General features: G+C 56.5%; 5 protein-coding genes across 5 annotated transcripts; 2 read left to right on the top strand and 3 right to left on the bottom strand.

The window, feature by feature from the left end:
• Positions 1–3,461: 3,461 nt before the first annotated feature.
• On the bottom strand, positions 3,462–4,146 carry VTJ04DRAFT_1434 (uncharacterized protein; the record flags this gene model as incomplete). The annotated part of the gene is made up of 2 exons (XM_069359121.1): positions 3,462–3,838; positions 3,933–4,146. 2 exons carry the CDS (start codon positions 4,144–4,146, stop codon positions 3,462–3,464), a joined length of 591 nt encoding a protein of 196 aa, XP_069224042.1.
• A 5,047-nt stretch (positions 4,147–9,193) lies between these two features.
• VTJ04DRAFT_1433 (uncharacterized protein) lies at positions 9,194–12,578 on the top strand (the record flags this gene model as incomplete). Its single annotated transcript, XM_069359120.1, has 7 exons — positions 9,194–9,254; positions 9,325–9,369; positions 9,460–10,398; positions 10,484–10,765; positions 10,825–11,378; positions 11,477–12,030; positions 12,116–12,578. 7 exons carry the CDS (start codon positions 9,194–9,196, stop codon positions 12,576–12,578), a joined length of 2,898 nt encoding a protein of 965 aa, XP_069224041.1.
• Positions 12,579–13,739: 1,161 nt separating this feature from the next.
• Positions 13,740–15,003, bottom strand: VTJ04DRAFT_1432 (uncharacterized protein; the record flags this gene model as incomplete). The annotated part of the gene is made up of 4 exons (XM_069359119.1): positions 13,740–14,239; positions 14,345–14,461; positions 14,547–14,588; positions 14,649–15,003. 4 exons carry the CDS (start codon positions 15,001–15,003, stop codon positions 13,740–13,742), a joined length of 1,014 nt encoding a protein of 337 aa, XP_069224040.1.
• Positions 15,004–15,124: 121 nt separating this feature from the next.
• VTJ04DRAFT_1431 (uncharacterized protein) lies at positions 15,125–15,700 on the top strand (the record flags this gene model as incomplete). The annotated part of the gene is made up of 2 exons (XM_069359118.1): positions 15,125–15,130; positions 15,464–15,700. The coding sequence occupies 2 exons, from the start codon at positions 15,125–15,127 to the stop codon at positions 15,698–15,700; spliced, it is 243 nt and encodes an 80-aa protein (XP_069224039.1).
• A 22-nt stretch (positions 15,701–15,722) lies between these two features.
• VTJ04DRAFT_1430 (uncharacterized protein) lies at positions 15,723–20,498 on the bottom strand (the record flags this gene model as incomplete). The annotated part of the gene is made up of 5 exons (XM_069359117.1): positions 15,723–16,319; positions 16,384–18,942; positions 19,106–19,673; positions 19,741–19,841; positions 19,914–20,498. The coding sequence occupies 5 exons, from the start codon at positions 20,496–20,498 to the stop codon at positions 15,723–15,725; spliced, it is 4,410 nt and encodes a 1,469-aa protein (XP_069224038.1).
• Positions 20,499–20,880: the final 382 nt, after the last annotated feature.

Here is a 20,880-nt window from a genome sequence, read left to right as displayed (position 1 = left end):
GACAGCTCGAAAAGGTTTGATGTCGTGTCGCGTAGTGATCATGAGAGATAGGGACCCATGTGTGTACATAGGCAAGTCAATCGTCCTGGAGTTCTAGAGAGCGCATGTGGTCAGGTACCTAGGTAGCCAACCATGCCCTTCGACGTGACCGGAGCGCAGCTGTGAGTTCAGGCCGTTGGGGGCCGACGTGTGGGCTGCGTGGTGTTTGTTGGACCCTGGCCAGGAGATGAAGTCCCGGTTCAAGAGCATGTGTTCCTTTGAACGGTTCAACGGGATCTTCGAGTACGTATCAGCCGTTTGCGCGTTCCCGGGCCGTTTCCTCGACGGCGAGACATCGCGGGTGATGACTAAATTCCAGGTAGGCACCTAGATATCGCTATTCACCCCAACAAGTTCGCGCGTGATTATGGGGACTGAACTTCGTAGTGGGTAGGTACATTCAGGAACGACTAAGTACTGACATCTTCCCTCTCTTCTACTAGTGTCTCTCTACGTTCTCGCTCACCTTGTCGGGGTATTATTAACCAGGTAAGTCTCTTTGGGTGCTCATCCCGCCCGTTATCTTTCATGGGCGATTGGACCAGCGTCAGGTGTCTGCCTCAGGTGGTCACTAGTTAGATGGTTGTGTTTTCGTGCGATGGGAGTACGAGAGGTTTGGTATCTCAGGTACCTCGGCACAAGATGGAAACGGTCACCGACCCGGGAGGAATCGAGGATGTATGTGAGATGTGTGTGACGATGGTTCTTCGGTTTGGGGGGATGAGTGAGGACTTGGTCCCTTGTCAGTCGAATGTTGAGGGACAGTGATGAGATACCCATGTGGAGGAGGAGGAAGAGGAGAAAGAGAGCCCTCGGGGAGACGGTGTTTCCGGAATCCGGCCCTGCTTCGGCACTGTTTGCTGTCGTTTTCCTGTGTATGTGCCTCTTCTTGACGGAAAGATTGACCACAATGACTGAACTGATCTCTAACAAGACATCGTGAGATGTATGCCTGCTGTAATGCTACGTAGGTATGTGCTTCGGCTTGCTGTTGCTCCCTCTCATAGAATCTACTAACCGGCCTCTGTTCTGCATTTCCCTACACCATCCTCTTCACCCCCAGCCTGACAGATGGTATCGTCCCATCAATAGCCGCTCCATACACCACACACACATACTGTCACACCTCGATCCTACGAGAGAATGTGTGATTCGTCCATAACGTTCCGCTCCTGGGCTGTGTTTCGGTAGGTTTCCCCCTCTAATCCATGCCATGTGGATGGGATTTGACTGGAGAGAGCAAGCCACCGCCTCAGCAAGCGACCAACGAGCATCGATATCTCTCAGGTATGATGTGGTACGTAGGTAATTAGGTTGGCATGGCGCGAACCATGGCTCTCGCACATACATATCTACATCAGGTGTCAAGTACACACCTTTTGTCTGAAATAGGAAGAACCAGCGAGGCGGTTCTGCCGCGCCTATGGGACTTCTACCATAGTTCCTCCTCGGCTGCCGTGCCAGCAGGTCCAGGCGCCGTTATGATTGCCTCTTTGAGCAGGTCACGATGGAAGGGACCTTAGGGACTAACTTATATACCTACCTCCCTTACTCAAATCCAACAAGTCTTCATTCGCTACCCAAGAAGCACTGAAGGAGAGACGTCGCAACCCGGAGACGGTACCGGTATGTACAAATGAGCGTCCCTCCAAACAAAGTTAGATCTTGGGGCGGATTGCTATGTTTGATGAGATGTAAGTAGGACATACACCCAGAGCCGTACGCATCATAAGACTGCACACAAGAGCCTCGGTACCTCAACCTCCAGCTCGTCAATCAACCGCATGTTTGTTTTGATTCTCGGGGGCACCAAACTTGCGTTTGCCGTGTACAATTCCCGAAGAGGCTGGAGCGTGGATGAGCAACAGGTCACCGAGGCTGACATAACCGTTATTCAGCGTTCATACCCATGTTACTTGGTGGCGTGTACGTAGCATCGTGAGTAGGATACCACCGCGTTACTACTATACTACCTCTGAGTAGGTAAGGTACACAGAAGAAAAGGCGTGCCAAAAGGTCCCCAGCGGTCCTCAACCCCCACCTCTCCTGGGAATGCGACTGTGTCACTCCTCATCGTTCACGTCTCCTTGTCTGAAGATCACCGCGACGGTCGGCAGGTACAGTAGTAGCACTCACACGAACTGGTTGTGTGTCTAGCGAGGGCTAGCGAGTTAGGTGATTGCCCGATCCGATGCAACCTCGGCTTTCCAGTGAGCCACACCATGCTGTGCCATGGCGCCCATGTATCCGGGGAAATGGCGCATCTCCCTCCGTGGTGTTGTTTAAGGTCTTTTCTTGCGAGAGTGATAGCCGACCGGAGGACCGGAGCCTTTTGGTTTTCTTTACTGTCAAAGTGCCTAGGTATGTAGGTACCTAGGTTTACGAGTAGTCTCTGCATGTTGTCTGTTCGCCAAATCCTGCCACATCAGCGATGACGACAGCGACAAGCAAAAGCGCATAGAAGTTAAAATCAACAGGTTGTTGTCATTGGTGTGTTCTATACACACGACACACACCCTGTGACCGTCTCACCAAAAGGCGAAGTACGTAACATGGCTGTGAAGAGTTTGGGCGAGGTTTCAGCGAGGCAACGCGATCGACATCTGATCCTGTTTGCAGAACCTGGAGTGGCGATGAACGGCTCACGCTCTCTGCTTGAAACGCAGGAGCAGGGAAGTGATCGCCGACCATATGGGTTCTGTAATCCATAGGTACAGAGTATATGATCTTCGTGATGAGTTGCGGGATTGTCGGATTGTCGACTTGGAACACCGTCCCTGTGGATATTTCCAGCAACAAAAACACGGCTCCATGCCAAAACGGTTTCCATCTGAAACAGTCGGTAAAGCCGGCCCTGGCAAACAAGCTATTCACTGATGGGCCTGTTTGTGAAGGAGATGCAGCGAACCTCTAATTATGTAGAGGATGGATTGACTTAGCATCCATCCGTTTCCTACGGAGTATGAAGGTAGGTGCCGATGGACTTAGTTGTGTATGTACATACAAGACGAGATGGGTGTTGTTGGTCGTCTGAAGTCCATGTCTAGTGTATCGTAGCATGCAGTTCCAGTTTCTGGCCCCTTGAACATGGGCCATCTGATGAAATCTGATGTTGGACGACAGCGACCCAGACGGATGGGAGCGCCGCCCCGGATTCGACCCCCCCAAATGCTCCCAGTCGACCTCCCTAATCGTTGGTTCCAACGTTGGCCGGAACGCTCGGCTGAACCGAACCGTCTCGCTCAAGGCTTAGCGCGTGCCTAGCGACGGGGGTTCCTGGATGTGGTGCCTGGACTCCCACTCGTGAGCGATGGACGGATGCCACGTGGGGATGACGGGCGGCACAAAACCAACCTGCCCAGTGCCTGTGAGGCCGGAGGTTGGCACACAATCTGATGTTGTGTGATTTCAGCGCCTCACACTCAGTCGCAGGCACCCAGCATTTTGTTCAACATGGCCTGGAGGGCGTCATTCTCGAGGGCGGCGGCGACGCGCTCCTTGTCGCCAAGCTGCTTGTTGACCTGGCCGTCCTGATCATGGGACCCGGGCTTCATGCGAACGTCGACCCGGTAGTTGGGCGGGAGCGTCCGCTCGAGGCGGCAGCGCACGGCCAAGCCGATGACAGTGGCCAGGGAGCAATGGTTGATGGTAGGAGTGAGATCCACTCGGACCGTCACGAGCGAGTTTGGGCCCGAGAGCTCGGTTGGCGAAGGGATAAGATGGATGTCGGGCAGCCTCACGACCGACAACTGACCCAGCGTGTGCGGGTGCTCTGGGTCTGAGATGGGAGAGATGAGGTCTAGGGACAAGACGTTAGAGACGCCTTGAAAGGTAGTTTCGCAACAAGTGATGGGTGGTCATGAGAAGCGAAGGAATGAGCATTGGGCGCGTACCGTAAATATCCTGCTCATCGAGTGGTTCCTCTGCGTAATCCTCGTCCTCGTCTGACGACGACGAGGTGGCGCCATAGGGCCAATGATGTCGGGGAAAGACAATCTTGTCGCAGCGGGCATCAGGGCCTGTCCTCGCCAGACCCTTGCGCCTCCTGCTGGGCAGCTCAGACACGCTGAGGATGGTGGGGTTGGCGTTTTCCAGGTCCCTCTCCATTCTGGTGCTGGTGTGATGTGATGGCTGCGGTGACTGAGGGTAGGTGAAAATGGCCCGAGATGGTGAGGTCAGCTGGGAGATTTGCGGAGTTTGGCTTGTCCGAAGTCGGGTCCAGCTCAAAGGGTTTGGATGATGGCTCAATCCTTCCAATGACCTCAGGGTTCGGAGTGGAGAGGTTGTGAGGGGTTCTGGCTGTGTGGAGATGTGCTTAGTCATCCACAGGGTTGGGAGCTGCTTGCATGACCCCACAAAGCGGGCGCAGGTCGGGTGGGATGATCGAGGCCCCACCCAAGACTTCAACGGTCCAAACCTGGAAATGTTCCACCAAATGTTCCAAAGGTTCCAGTCCAGCCTTCGATTGCAACCTCAAAAGCCCACAAGTCCAATCTTCAAAGCATCTCAGCACGCACTCATCATCGCCAGCACGCCAAGGAACTGTCAACCCAAGATCAGAGCCGACCAAGACCCTGGTTGACAGCTCAGCCACCATCATGCATTGCTGCGCTTGCATGTGGCTGTTACTGTCAATGTCAATATTGCGGATCATTGATTTCCCTCGATCGGTTTCTTCCTTTTGTTTTCAGCCGATCATAGCGCTACTGCAAGCCAAAGGAGTATGTCGATGAGAATCCGGAGACAGCGAAATCGCATTTTCATGCGAAAGACGATTGTGCTGCGCAGCCTGTCTCGATGAAACCGCGGGATCTTGATAGGTCCTCACGACGCCCGGACCACTGAGGGTCCAGGTCGGCAAGATTCCGAATACGCCCTACAGTAACTGCGCAGATGGGGCTTCCGCAGTTCTTGTGACAGTGACGAAGCAGTGAAGCAGCGAACCGACGCAGCATATGTACAACAACGGGGACGGCGATCAACATGGTGTCATCAGTCTCCGGCCTCAACGCAGGCCGTCGGTCTGTCACCTGGAAGCACAAGCAGTCAAGCGATCACCCTGCAGGTTGCCGAGCATCTGCATTTCCGGGTCGCCGTCCATCTCTTCCCCACGTCTCTCCCGCCACGTACATACAGTCCGGAGTGGTAATACCACAGGTTAGACACCGGCAGTTGACGTCGCCCACCTCGGACGTGTTTCTACAATAGGTCTGGGAAGACGCAGCGATGCAGCAGAGAAGACGCTGAGATCCGTGATCTCCAAACCTTAAATTGATCGCATGGCATAACGTGGCATGGCATGCGTTGCCTCCCGCTATGTGCCATGCATTTCATCTGCCGCCCCGTTGCCGTGGGTTTGTGGGTTCCGTCTCTGGTCTTGAAGAATCCTGATGGAAGCCCCAAAGACCTTCTCCCGCTCCATCCGCCCCCTGTTGGTCCCCGGATGCTCCCTTGGCCATGTCTTGCATGGACAAGTTGCCCGCTCACCACCCCGGCATCGCCGACCTGAAGCTTCACTCATCTCGGACGAGTGGGTGCCGAGAATTTTTGAAGAGGAAGAGGGAATACGACCTGCTTGATTTGTTCCTGGCTTCAGCACCCCTTCTGCACGAGCTCTTGTTGCACGTTGCTGAGGATAGGTATCAAGCGAGTTTTATGGGTCCTTCCAATCCCGGCCCCGCGCAAAAATCGGAACATCACTGAGCGAATTATCCGACAAACCCTCTGAATACGTCTAGCTGCAGGAACGCCTACAGCTCGTCCTATCAAGTGCCTTGGACTTTGGTGGTCTGCTAACGGTGGAAAAGCAACAACAGCACCACCACCGCACCTCTTATCCTCTGGAGTACCCCAGCGCTTACTGAGTGCCTAGGTAGATCCTCGGCATAGCGTACTGAGCTGCTTCGACTAAGTATCCCCGCCTTCTCAGCGTCCTGCACGGGCCGCACTGGATCTTGGGCATGTGAAAAGAGTACCAACTGGGCTCCGGTCAGTCAGTCGGCCGCTCCGTGTCACAGGCTCTGGGGTCGGAGAGACATTTGCGACGCATGAGAAGCCGTCCACCTCCAGGTGAATGCTGGCTGGATTCAGTACAGCACCACTCACTGGTCAGTGGCCGCGTAGACATTCGGACCAGAGTCCTTCTTTTCTCCCACGCAAGCTCCAATAGACATGAGATGTGTGATGGCTTGAGCATTGGGGTCCGCATCCTCTCGCCCACAGTATGTCTGGATGTATGTATGTACAGATGTACATACAAAAGAACTACGTAACCCGTACCGGCCAGCCCTGACCGAGCTCCCAAACCAGCAACTCCCAAACCCTCTCACAGGTTCTCACAGGTCCGGGGAAGCCAGGGCACTTGGCCGCGGCTGGCGAAGGGGCGGACACGCAGTGGGGACTCAGCGAACCGTCAAGACCTTGCCCGGAACGTCTTGGTTCGACGTTTCATCTGATCAAGCCAACAACACAAGCCTCTCTTCTCCGTTGCGCCTCGAATCAAGCCAACTCCTTACCGCCCGTGGCTGAGTGCGCAAGCCGTTGGAAAGAAGTGCTGTTTCACCCGGTGCCATCTTCCAGGACGTTGCACCAGATCATCGAAAAGGCTCATGCCCTACGGACTACGGTGCATCTTCATTCGTGGAAGTACTGCGCCCGTGATGCTCTTGCAGTGCTGCATGTTTTTCATCCTTGACTCGAGACGGGCACACCGCGGCGGCAGATGAGCTTCCATGTCTGCTTTGCTGGAACTGACCTGCAGGCTAGGTTTTGAGGATTGCGCGGTGATCTACCACTGACAAAGCCTGGAGGGAGCTCTTGATGCTTGCTGACCGGCGAGAAACCTACGAAACACAGCTTTAAGACAGCAAATATCGAAACAGACAACCTCATAACACGCCTCCAGTCCCGGAGAAAAGGTGCCTTCTTATTATTATTACCAGGAATACGGAATATTCCCTTCGTCTCCGGGTCTCGACGGAATTTCACTTCAGCCTCGGCCTGCCCATTAGTCACTTGTCTGTCGTGCTCCCGGTCCGTCCGTCTGGACGGCGCCGTCGCGCTGTCGTGGAGCACAGTGCACGTCCCTCCGCAACCGCCGCTTCTGCAGCACGCAACGGCAGTTTGTCAGGGGGTGGAAGCGGGAAGCGAGCCTGCGAGTCTGCGAGCCAAGCTCCAGGGCCCATGGAAGCGGATCTCTTCTGCCATCCACCACCACGTTCACTCCACCACCAGTGCTTAACAGCAACAACAAACCAGGGCGCCAGGGTGTCGGGATCGGCGTCTTCTTTTCCGCCTCAAGTGGACACGCCTGCCCACTGATGGTGGACTTCGCGGCAGTAGTTCCGCAACGCTGGGCAGAACCTCATCGACGCTGAGCTCCAGCAGACGCTCAGTAAGTAACTACGGGACGAGATGCTGTGGCAATTCGAAGGCGACAAGCTGGTGGTGGCACGATACGCCGAGAAGTTGCCTGAAGCACCGTCGACCTCATGACATCGGCCCGTGTGCTGGTGCCATGGCAGAAGTCGGGCAAGGATCCAGGGGCAGAGACGAATCACATCCCAGGTCCCCAAGTCGAACCCCGAGTCCTTCTGATGTTCCCTCTGCTGCTTGTGTGTGTGCCATTGCAAGGGACATGCCGGCGGTGGGCGAACACGCGGCTCCTTGAAGCCAGCAGCACCTCCCACCCCCCACTCTCCGCTTTCCGCCCTCCTCCACCTTCACCCCTCTCACCCCCTGACGCCAGGACCAGGCCAGTCTCCCTGTCACTGGCGGGCGGGCGGACGAACGCTGTGCAGTGCTGCACGGCGTACCCCTCCCAAATTTCCAGAGCCCATGGCATTGGCCGCGAACCTCCTGCGAAGCATGCCTCCCCACCACCCTTCGGGAACACCCTTAACGTTACTTAGGTACTCTCCAGGAAATGACCGTCGCCGCCGCCTCGGGACGTCCCAGCATGCCTGGCCTGGTCTAAGCTTCCAAGGTTTCTTCCACACCTTCGCTTTGGTCCAGGTGCACGCGCATCATTCATGCCGCGTCGTCGGGGACTCCAAGGCGCTGCCTGACGTTGATCATTGATCATTGTGTGTTTGTCTGTATAACCAGCCCCTTGCGCTACCGGTAAGTTGCCGGTGCTGTAGCCGTACCTACTACTACTCATACCTGGTCCCCCGTCGCGCGCCGCACACATACACAGGATTGCCGACGCCTTCGCACACTTTGGAATCGACAAGTCTCTCTCTCGCAACTACCTACGCTCTTTTTGCACCCAGTGGCGGGGTTGGTTGATTTTAAGATCGCAAGGCGTTTGGGCGTTTAGGGGCCCATCGATACCTACATACACACTAGATCGGTCTTCACGGCCCGCTTCTCCATCCAGCAAGCGCTTCGACGCCAGTCCGGCCCAGAACCTGTTCCTTCCGGCGACACTCGGTTTTCTGCTACTGCTGCTCATCGCCCTCGTCTCTTTCTCGTCTCTCATTTTCTCCCTCTTGTGCCCCGCGCTTCTTACCGGTGTCTTGGACGGAGACAGAAACCCTCGCTCACGCCCCAGCCTCAAAGCGCCTCACAACTTCATCAGGTGAAGGCGCTGACCTGGGCTGATCTTCTCTGAACGACCATCGTACTGTCGGAAGCAGGGTTACCCCTTTGATTAAGACCCCAACCCCCTGGACTGCCGCAAATTCATACATACATACACATTCCTCATACCTAGACACCCCTCGTCCACCAGTCCAGGTCAGTTCGCGACCCGGCTCGGGAGTTGTTGTTGCTCAAGTATTGCCGGCCGCTTGTCCACGACAGCATCTCCTCCGACTACTCTTCGCGGGCTTCACTTAGTTCACGCTCATTCACTCCCTCGACGAGGTGCTTGAGCAAGAGCACAAGATTGCCGGCCGTCAATCATTTTTATCTCCGTCAAGTAATACAGGCGACCCATCCACAGAGGACCAGCAGCAACAAAAGCAACACCTAGACTTGATTCCCATCCGAAAGCCCCGGCTCTCATGACTTGAACCTCGGGTCTTCGCCACCACCGACCTCTCCTCATCAACGCTCCGCCGTGAGCACACCCGCCGACGATTCCTCCCCGGTTTCCACTGCTATGTCCACCGACCCCACGACCCGCAGACTGCTCCCACACACTGGCCCAATGAGTACCTTCACCTTTGCCCCGTCTGCTTATCAGCAGCCACCACGGGAAACCCAAAAGAGTTCGTTTGGCACCCCGGTCTGAGTTTTATTTGGTTGAGCTGCCTCGCGATTCTGACTGCCTGTCTCCAGACTATGTCTTTGTTGACGAACACAACCGCCACAAGCGGTTGAAGGGTATGGAACCCAACCTGTGGCCCTTCTCTGTACATTTCCGCCCCAGCGTACTGTCATGGGGCCGTACTGACGTCTGAATTCGTCCCTTAGTTATGAGAGCATGCGAGGGGTGTCGGAAAAGGAAAATTAAGTGCGATGCTGCCACTACGAATACTTGGCCATGTTCGGCATGCATTCGTCTTAAGCTGCCCTGCGTCCGGCCCAACGGCTTCGACGGCTCCGACTCGACCGTGTACGAGCCTCCACCACCACAGCCACAACCTCTCTCTCATTTCGAGACCGCACATACTCCCGATGGCTACCGCAGCCACCAGCCGCTGTCTCTTGCAGATCAGCAACTCCTCGGGCACACTCCGAAGACGGCCCCTCCACCACCCATGTACTCGTCGCAGGCGACGTATTCCGAGAGCGCGAACTTCTACCACCCAGTCCAGTATGGCAACGCCCAGCCCGTACCACACGACCTTCACTACGCACCCGTTCATCACCAGCCCGTGGGCGCCCCAGCCGTGGTCGACCAGCATTATACCACGGCGCCCGCGGCAACTTTCCCGACCCCTCCGCTTCAGCACGCTCCGAATCCCGTGTCTTCAACTTCCGACGAAACGTTCCACTCGGACTATGCGCAGGGGGACTTGGCGGATCTCTTGGGCTCTCTCAAGGTGGACGAGGCGGGCACTGCGCCGTATTTGAACAGCAAGGCCCAGATAGCCAAGGAGGAGGAGCCAGCAGTGGAGGACGGAGACGAGTACAAGAGCTTGCTGCCGCCGCTGACAGCGGGGCCGGGATCCAAAATTCGCATACCGCCAGAGCTGATGCCCGACGACGATACGGTGTTGCACTACTTCGATCTCTACTTCACGAACGCGCACCCTTACGTGCCGGTGCTGGATAAGAACGCCTTTTACAGCCAGTGGCACAACAATAGGGAGGCCATCTCGCCGCTTATCTTGGAAGGAATCTTTGCCATTGCAGGAAGGCTCGCCGATGAGCCTGCCCAGGGACAGCAGTGGCTGGCGTTGGCATCACGTAGGGCTAACTCTTCCTTCTCCTAGAGCAAACCGCTCTCCTTTTTCCTCCTGCGGTTTCGAAACTAACATTGGGACCAAACTAGGACATGCCGATTCGTTCATGGACGTGCCGCGGCTGAGCACGCTACAAGCCTTGATGATCCTGCTCAAGGCGAGGGAGTCTGCGCCAAAGAAGGGATACTACTACCGCTCGTGGATGAGCATTGTGCAGGCTGTGCAGCTTGGGAAAGACCTGGGCCTTCACGAGCACCTTGCCGACCACGAGGCTGGGAGATCTTGCGACTCTGACCCGGCCGAGTGTGCCCTCAAAACGAGGATATGGCAGACGTTGTTCGTCGTGGAACTGATGATTGGTTCCCCGCAAGGTATGTTGGCTTCTCTGACAGAGGAAGAGGACTCGGAAGACTCACACTGGGGCGCCTAGGTCGGACGGATTTTGCCATCGACGAGGACACGGTCGACTTTAACATCCCACGAATGCTGCCGAACCAAGACGAGGCCGAGTACCATGTCTCTCGCAACTTTGTCTACTTTGCGCGGATGGTGAAGATGGTTGGGCGTATGGCGAGGACGTACGGAAAGCTCAAGAAAACTAAGGACTGGGGGATCGCCCCGGAGTTTGTGCAGTGCGACCCAGCGCTCAACTCGTGGCTCACCAATCTCCCTCCCGATCTGACGATCACCTACCCGGCAGACGGATCGCCGCCATGGCTCCCCTCGGCGTTCGCGGGCAACCTGCACTCGTACTACTATCTGTCCGTTATCTTGTTCAACCGGCCGCAGCTGGCGGCGCTGTCACCTTCGTCGCCAGACGGGCGGTGGAAGCAGGCCATGCTCGTGTCGTACAACGCGGCCAAGATGCTCTGCCGGCTTCAGGAGGCCGTGCTCAACCAGTTTGGCCTGAATGGCTTGCAGTGCATGCAGCGTGGCATCAACTTTACCATCTACGCCGTGCTCGGCTGCATCGTGCTGCATTTGGTATGTGTTTATTGTCGAGGGAGACGCAGGAGAGAAACGTGGAGGCGAAGGAAGAAAAGTAAAGAGAAGAAAGACTGACCAGGACACACATCATATAGGTTTCCCTCACGTCTCCTGATCCCGACCTCAACACGCACGCCAGGGACTACTTCACACGGCACATGCGGATCCTCGAGAGGTGCATGAGCGCGTGGCCGATGCCCGACATGCAAAAGCAGATCGATTCGGTGCGCGAGGCCTTCTCGGCCGACATCCGCAAGCCCTTTGTGTTGAAGCCGAGCTTTCCCTACGGCAGCCCGCACTCCAACTCACATCCCAGCCCACCAGGAGCCGGCGGCGGTCACCATCAGCATCAGCAGCAGCATCGCCAGCAGCTGACTGTGTCTACTACCGCCCATCATCAGATACCGCACTCGCAAGTTAGTTACACCACCACCACTGCCAACCATCATGCTCATCACCCCCTTACGCCCGTCTCGGTCGGCACCATCGACGGCAAGAGTGCCGCCGGAAGTACCCATGATGACTCGCCTGACGTGCATTCGCTAACCACGACGATGCCTTCGGTCCACGGTACACAGGCGTCGTCGGGCGTGTCGCAGGCGATGTCGTTGGCCGAGGCCCCGGGATGGAACCCGTCCCGGATTTTCGAGTAGGTCTCCTCTCCCATCGCCGTCTATCCACGCAAACAACAACATCCAGTGTACTAACCGACGTTTCCTTTCACAAACAAACAGACAATGGAACACCTCCTTCGGCCCACCACCCATCCAGCCGTCTCCGCCGACCATCCCCTCCCAAATCCCCACCTCATCAACAGCGACCACCCCCGGAACCACCACCGGAACCAGCGGTCTTGACCTCCATCACCACCACCACGCCGCCCATCCTCACGCCGCTGCTACCCATCATCTCTCGCACTCCATGTCCGCCGCCTCCCTCCGGACCGCCATGCCGGCGATCCCTCCGTACCCGGTCCCTGCCCCGACCCCAGCTACTTTCGTCACCCCAGCCATGTGGCAGGAGAGCGTGGCGAGCGTGTACGAGGGCGGGCTGAAGCGGAGTTGGGATTACGACCAGCAGCAGCAACAGCAGCAGCAGCAGCAACAACAACAACAACAACGAAACCAGCAACAGCAGCAGCAACAACAACAAACTCAAACGCAAACTCAATCGGCGGTTGCAGCAGGAAAGAGATAGCGCTGGGCTCTCTCGGCTGCTCCTGCTTGGCACGTGGTTGAATAAGCCCGGGAAACTATCTACCTTGCCTACCTGGGATCTGGGAAATGGTCCTGGACAAAGAGGGGGAAACGGGGGTGGCCATATCTGATTGGTTTGGCAGTTGATGCTCTGCTGCGGTTATCTACCTCGAACGAACGGGCGATCTACGAGTATTCTCACATTTATCTGTTTTGTCGACGGAGGCGCTATGAAGACAACAATCCGGGGACGGACGGTTGCTTGTTTTTGTTCTCTGTTTATTTGCTTCAAGCAGGAGGCATCACATCAGTTTTCACATCATACCAAAGAAAGAGGTCGGCGTTGTGGATTGTTTTTAGGGACGTCTTTTGTTTTGGGTATTTGCTGGTTCAGTTCAGCGGGTTGGGTGGTCTGTCAACATCATCATCATCGTCATCATCGTCATCAACCAAAGTTAGGGGGTTCGGTTGGGTTGGTTGGGTGTTGGGGTACGTCGTTCGGTGGGTGGTGTGACTGAGACTTGTCTGGAAGAAGGCCTGAAGGTTTGTGTTTTTGTCTTTTTGGTCCATTGTCTGTATCTATTCGACTTTGGTTCGCTGGTTTCTTGTTCTTCTTGCTCGATCTTCTCTTCTGGTCGAGAGGGGGATGAGGGCCACGCGTGTATCATTACCTCGACTTTGTGTGGTGCGACTGTTTTCATTTTTCATCTGGGTTCGATATAAATAAGCTCATGGGGAAGCGCGGCGCTGGGAGGGGCGGACGGGGTTGGTGATTCGTGAAGTTTGATTTTGTGGAGGTTTACGGAGTACTTGATTGAGCGGTTTCGGGGATGGATGGCGGCTTGAGGAGAAGAGCGAAAAGCCGACACAGCAAAAGAAGAAATACACGTGCGGAAATAAAGATAAAGTGCGATCTAAAAAGACGCAGCACTGGCGATGAGTGTGTGAGACCAACTAACCAACTAGACAGCATCTCTTCCATGTTGACCTGTGGGAAAGAGTCAACGTTTCCAGATTGTTAGGGGGTCTTCAAGCCAACTTCATATCAACAACAGCATTTCTCTTGTCAAAACAAGAAGCCATGACTTCTACCAGCCCCAGTCTTCTGTCTCTGTCAGGCCAAATCATACAAACCCAAACCCCCATACTCTCCGTTTCTTTTCTACGGCCTCGTCTTCCCTTTCGCCGCCTCCGCAGCCAGCGCTCTCTTCATCATTCCCTCCGACAACTCTTTCCACACCCACCCGTTCTTGACATTCCCCAACGCATCCTCCCGAATAAAAAACTCCCCAACGGGCCGGAAGTGGTACCACTTCCTGTATTTATTCGCCACGGTCGTGTCCCTGACGTAATTCACCGTTCCCAACCGGCGCGAGAGGTTATCCCTGACCTTTCCCCACAAATCAGTCTCCTTACCACCACCCGGCAACGGCAAGACGGCGGGGCGCAGGTCCGACAGCACGAGCGAGGTGACGCGCGGCTTGCCGATCAGGCTCATGGTGGTGACGTCGAGGCGGGTGTTGGGGGGCGCGGAGTGGGCGAAGCGCTCGAGGATGGCGCGCGACCAGCGCGCGTAGGGGGGCAGGTGGATGTGCACGGCCGCGACGAAGGGGGTGGTGGTCCAGGCGACGTAGGCGGCGGGGATGAGGCCGCAGAGGGCGACTGCGTTTGGGTTAGTGTGAGTGTGAGTTGGGTGCTAGGAAGAGGGAAAAGGAAAGGATGGAATTGGGGTGCGGGGGAATGGATGTAATGTATGTATGTCCATACCACCGGCTGTCTTTAGCAGAGGTTCGCCGGCAGCGAGGTACGCCGGGGTCATGATCATGTCGAAGAAGCCCCAGACGAAGAGGGTGGTCAGCTTCAGGCAAGCGAGAAAGGTCGTCCCTAGGTAGAGAGCGTCAGGGATATTGTTGACTCTGGAGAGTGCCTCCGCCCAGAAAAGGAGGTTCTACAAAGTGGATTGACTCACGTCCCGTGCCGGCATGGTAGATGATCAAGCGCTCAGGGTATGCTAGGCGATAGTCAGCATGATTTCGTATATTCGTAGACACAGTGTTGAAAGACAACACACCTGCTTTGGCCTCGGCTGGTGGCGGCTCGACGGAGGTGTTGAGGGAGTCATCGGTTTGTGGATTCTCTTCTTGATGCTCTTTCCGTGAGGCATTCCGAACGGGTTGAGTCGAGAATATCCTCCGACCTGTCGGTGAACTGATCAGGTGTGGGTTGAAGCATGCCGTTCTCATCAAACATGGCCTGGGATATACGGAAGTTGTGGACGAGGACGAGGGTGATGATGGTGATGACGTGACTCGACGTGATTGCGATGCTGAGGCCACAACGCTGAAATTCCGTTTCAGGGTCATTGGGATGCCCTTTGTATAATTATTTCTGAGGCTCACAAGCCTCAATTGTGTGACCGATGCCATGGTTGCTGATTCACATCCATCTCGTCGATTCGATGAGTGTGAGAGAGTTCAGAGTTGGACGTTTGTGTATTTCGGCAAGACGGAGAGTCGTAATGCCAAGACCATCACCCGCATTCGGACGATGCTGGTATGGAAACACCATGTATTGTTACGCCAGCCATCATCATCCTCAAACATATCAAACAAAATCAACATCACACTTCCCGAAACATAGGAGTACTCGCAAAAGGTACCTAGGAAACTTCTTTATATTAGGTCTGACCCGATTTCATCTACTTTCTGAAACTATTGTGACCGCTACTAGCTCGGCCGAGTCTGATAATCATGGGAAATGGAAAAAGGAAGAGCCACCACCACACCCGAGCCATATGATAAACAATGAGAAAAAGATACTATAAAATAAAGATTGAAACACAGGACGACCGATCATAGTACAAGGAACTAAAATGCCAGAGATCAGTTCAAGCCATGCCATTTTCCCTTTCGCCTCCATCACCAACATACTCCCTTCGCTCCCCTTCGGACCCCTCCCCCCTTCACACCATCCTCCATCCCCCCTAGCAATTTCGGCCCCAAACCCACCAACTCCCTAAACCGCCATTCTAACTCCGAGTCCATGTTCAACTTCACCACTGAAATCCCGCTTATAACACCCGACCCCGATCCGACATCCTCCACGCAGGGACAAAAGCCGTGAGACTGCCCCCATCCGCGACCGCTTACCCCTCCATGGTGACGTCTGGATCCTCCACCGGCGCCAGCTCGCTCGACTCCTTCCACTTGGCATACTCCTCTTCGACCTTCTTAACCTCGTCGGCGCTCAGATCCTTCATCCACGCGTTGTTGCGCACGAGATTCTTTTGCAGCTTGATCTCGCGAATCTTCCTGCGGAACGCCTCATCAATGACCGGCTCCTCGTCTTCTCCCTTCTCCCCAGCACCACCGGCAGCATCACCATTGGCGCCGCTGCTGCTGCTGGCGCTGTTGTTGTAGATGAAGTAATCCGACGTGCCCTTCTCAAACACCATCTTTGACGAGTTCAGGCAGATCCTAACCACCAGACCCTCGTTGATGACGAGCGGCTTGGGCGTGTAGCCGTCCTCCTCCGACGCCGCCGAGCCCTTGGCGTCTGACGGCAGGTTGCGCTCCAGCAGCACCTTTTGCAGCCGCGACCGCGCGATGCCCTCCGTGTGCTCGATGCGCATGTACGACGAGATGTAGTACTGCCATTGCTGGATGCGCTCCATCTCGTCCATGTAGAAGGTCGTCTCGTCGCGCTGCAGCCAGCGGACTGTTGCCTCCTTCTTGGCGGGGTACTGAAAACAAAAGTCAGCACATATTTCGGAACGAGAGAACCAAAAAAATCGACCAAAAACTTACCCAAGCAATGACAAACATCTCGCCGTCCTTGATGCACTTTTCGGCAAACTTGCGCGCGCTGATCTCGTTCTGGAAGCTCGTCTCGGTCTGCTGGCGGCTCTCGAGGTACGCCTTGACGAGCTCCTTGGTCTTCTCGCCCTTGGCGTCCGGGTTGTTGCAGCTCAGCGCGAGCCGGCACAGCGTCTTGAGCAGCTCCTGGATCGTGTACAGCTTCCACCCGCAGCGCAGGTAGTAGTGGCGAAGCACGTCCTGGTACCGCGCCTCGTCAATGTCGCCGTTGATGTAATCCTCGATGAGCTCCACCGTCCTGGGCCAGAAGGTCGCAGGGTCCTTGCTCTTGAAGTACCGGAGCCCTTCGCCCACAAGACCCAGCGCCTTGGCCGGCTTCTCGGCCGTCTCGCGCTCAATCTCCTCGAGCACGCTCTCCTTGCTCGCCTTGACCTCCGCCAGGCGCTGGAACAGCGTCTGGAACACGGTGAAGAAGACGTAGATGTTCTGGTTGCAGTAGAAGTTGTACCACGACCGAGGGAACGGCGCGTCGGCCTTGAGCTCGCCATCCACGTCGACCAGGTCTGACGCCCGGCCATTCTTGCTCTTCTCCACGATGATGGGTCCCGGCACCGCCGGCAGCCAGCGCCCGTTCGAAACCTCGGGGACCGACGAATCCTCGGGAGCGTCAGGCATGTCCTCCTCGTTGGCGGACCCGACGTCCGGGGTAGTCTCCTTGCTTCCCGACGCCGCGCTGTCGTCCTTCTGGTTGCGGCTGCGGCTTCCATTGCGCCCGGGATCGAGCACGCCACGGAGGAGGTCCGACTTCTTACCGTTGCGCCGACGACCGTTGGTGAGTTCCGCCGGAGTCGAGTCATCCTCGTCTTCCTCGGCCGAGTCCTGCTCGATATCGGCAAGCCTCTCCTGAACCTTGTCGTCAGGCAGGTCGAAGAACGCCGGAATGAAGGCCTCGAAGAACTCCAGGATGCGTCGGCGCTCCTGGGCGTTGTGCTGACCGCCCGAGTGGGCATAGAGCACCATGAACCGCAGCAGATCGAGGATCAGATCCTCGTCGGTGAAGGTGTAGGCAAACTGGTACCGTGGGGTCTTGCCCTTCGCGGCGCGGATGCGGCGCTGCTCCTCGTGCTTGGTCTTGATGACGTCGACGAGGTGCTTGGCGGAGAGGTTACGCTTGTCGCTGGTCTTAACCTGAATTCCCATGTGATCAAGGCTCTTAAGATGCATGGCCTCAGTCTGAGCCTGCCAGACCTTCTCCCACTCGCGCTGAGTGAAGCGCCACTCCTCGTCCTTCTGCTTCAAGCGGGCCATGACTACAGGGACTACCGTGAAGGGGTGCTTGAACATGTCATTGGCCACCTCGCAGCCCTTTTCGGGACCGTAGATCTTCTTGAGAACCCTCTTGTAGATGGACGTGCTTTGACCACCAAGGCCGGGCGGCATCTTGAAGTTCGGCCGCTCCGACGGCGGCAGCGAAAGCATCTGCTGAGCAATGGGTTCGAGCAGCTGGATGCACTTCTGGTTCGCCTCAATGTAAAAGTCGTAGTCGTGGCGCTCTTCCTCGATCCTGTGAAGGCTCTCCTCATAAGCGTTCTTCCGATGAGCGACGAAGCCACTATCCTCCGACGCCCAGGTCGGGTGAGATGCCCACTCGTCATTCAAGACCGATTGGCAGAGCTCGTCACGACCCGAGCAGGGCTTGAGACGTTCCCTTCTTGGGAGAAGGCGGTAGCTGGGACCGAATCCTCTGCAGTTGCTCAGCGAGACCCTTCCGGTCGGCGGTTCTGGCCGGTTCTCAACTGTAGTTTCTGAGCTTTCCGCCCCGACCAAGTTCTTCAGGGCGTTGAGAAGTTCCGGGTTGCCACCCATGAAGCGGTTCGCCTGGAAAATCAAAACGTCCTTGTCAATCAGATCCTGCGTGTACATGTTCAGGAGCTTGAGGAACTCCGTCATGGCCGTCCTATTGTTGATGTGCTTCTTAACCTTCTCGAAGAAGGCCAAATCGTCTTGCGTCGAAACCGAGAATGGCGTGGGAGCCAGGGGCTCGGGCATAACGGGGGTGAGGGTCGGTTCGATCGACGACGGCTCGGCGTTGGGCTTATGAGAAAGCTTGGCCCGCTTGTTGGCCTGCGTCGACGGAGGCAGAGTAGATCTCAATGAGCTTGATGGAGCCTGCTCTGTAATCGTCGGCGGGCCAGTGGGACCAAAGGCCTTCTCGGGACGGCGCTTCTTGGATTCCTTGGACGCGCTCGCAGGGGGCGCAAAGTTGCCGACTGGTGGCATCTTAGGACCGTCACGGGCGACATGTCCTGGTTGCGGAGTCGGCGTTGCCACAGGGACAGGCATGCTGTCTTCAGCACGGGGCCCAACACTACGGGCCTGCGCCGCGGATTCTGGAAGGAATTGCTTGAAGTCTTCAAGCAGGTCAGGAGCCGTATGGAAGAGGCTAGTGACCTGCGAGTAGACGTCTTGGATCGGCTTTTGCTCGCGCTGGTATGTTTGAAGGATTTCCAAGAACTGCTTGTAGATCTCGGGTTTGTCTTGGAAGCGATTCTTGCAAAGGAGTTAGCAACTGTTGGAGATTGAAGAATCATGTGCGCCACCCAGAAACGTGTACGGTACAAGATGTGGTAACAAGGGTCAACCGATGGTTGGGAGGCAAGGCAAAGCCAACAGGTTGCGTAGAAAACGACAAGCGATCTCTCCTATGACTCACTTTGATCTTGTTGACGTAGCTGATAGCGTGGTTGAACTCGACCGGACCACGCTTCTCCATCGGCGCCTGCTGGGCAGGGGGACCGTTGGGTCCCGGAGGTCCCACGGGAGTCGCCGTTCTAGCAACTGACGGGTGACTCATGGGGCCGCCGGTTTGGGGAGCAGGAATCGGGCGCTGTTGAACGGGGCTCGTGCCATCGTACGAAGGCCCCTGAGCCGAACCAGAGTAACCGGTCGGGCCGCTTTGAGAGGGCATGCTGTATGCAGCTTCCGGGCTCTCAGCAGGGGGGTGGTGAGGCGGTTGTTGCCAACCCGGACGCGAATTCAGGTAACTCGGACCGCCGAGGGTTGGTGCCGGCTGCGGCGCGTCGTGAGGGGCCGCGCGACCAGCGCCGATGGAATGGATTGTCGAGCCCGAAGGCGTCGTGACTCGGATGCTGTTTGGATTGTTTTCAAGGCCACATTCGATGCGGTAACCTGGGGGCAGGAACGTGTTGAAGCCTTGAATGAGGTTGGGATGCCCGGCGAAGAGCTCAGAGACGCGGCTGATGACGCCGGGGGTATCGATCCTGTCGTACACTCCATCAGTCATCTGTTCCATCTATTTCGAACCTGTATAGCGGCCACGACACGTACGTTTGGCTCTTGAAGTCTTTCATAATGTCCAAGAAGCGATTGTAGACATCGGGTTGCTCGTGAAATTGGACCTTGACTTGGTCGAGGTAGCTCAGGGCATCCTGTGGAGGTTCACATATCAGTCGGCTGAGGTCATAGCGCGTCTCCCGCACGGGCGTACGTCATACACGCACATTGAGGATGGGTTGTTGTCCATGCGGCATACCGCCGGGCCCGGCGGGGCCGGATGGCATATGGTGGCCCGGACCCACGCCGCCACCGGAGCTGTACGACATTTGTTGCATGCCCCTGGCGCCGTCTTGAGGCATTCCCCTGCCGCTCTCCTGTTGAAGCGGGCCGCCAAACATGCTGCCGGGACCTTGGGGGCCGCTGCTGAGAGAGCTTGGTGGGCCGCCAGGTCCGCTCGGTCCGTGTGACATGGGCGCGAAAACTTGGTGTTGGCTGGCCCCAGCGGGTGGGGGACCGGTTTGCTGGGGAGCACGGCTCGACTCGGGGTGAAGCGAACCGGAATATCCAGGCCCGGGCGCAGACGGTCCTCCGATAGGCATGGAGGAGCCGGAGACGCCGTGGTTCGCGAGGAGACCGCCTGGGCCGGTGATGGAGCTGGAGACGCGGGATGCGACGGGCTGGTGGATTGGGATGGAGCCGGCGCTGCTGTGGTGTGGCGGCGCATCCCGATCGCGATCGGCGCGGTCGCGATCGCGATCATCCGGGAGGTGGTCACGGTCGTAGCCGCTGTGTAGAGGTTGGTTGTTCATGGTGGCCGGCCGGTCGAAGCCCCTGGTGTAGCAACAAGCAGGTCAGGATCAGCGCTCGCCTCAAAGCTAAGGCGCAGATCGAGGGTATGTCGAGTTCAAAAGAAAAGCAAGGAAAGGATGTTGCGATTTAGAACGAGGGGCATATATTGTTATTGTTGTCCGCGACATTCGACACAAGGGGACAGGGCAAAGCGGCGGGCAGGCAAGAACAAGAAGACAAGAGCACAAGGACGAGAGCTTACAGGACCAAGCCGTAATTTCATGAAGCTTTCGGAGAATCTCTGAAAGAATACAGAAGTTGGACGAGATCAGGGGAGATCCCACAGGTACACCAGACGAGGCGTTGGGGTTAAAGGGGGGAGGGCGTAGGGCGTAGGGCGTC

Source organism: Mycothermus thermophilus (genome assembly GCF_041956435.1).
Source record: "Mycothermus thermophilus strain CBS 625.91 unplaced genomic scaffold VTJ04scaffold_1, whole genome shotgun sequence".
Classification (NCBI taxonomy): Eukaryota; Fungi; Ascomycota; class Sordariomycetes; order Sordariales; family Chaetomiaceae; genus Mycothermus; species Mycothermus thermophilus.
The sequence above is the reverse complement of the archived record's forward strand: the minus strand, read 5'-3'. Positions and strand labels throughout refer to the sequence as shown.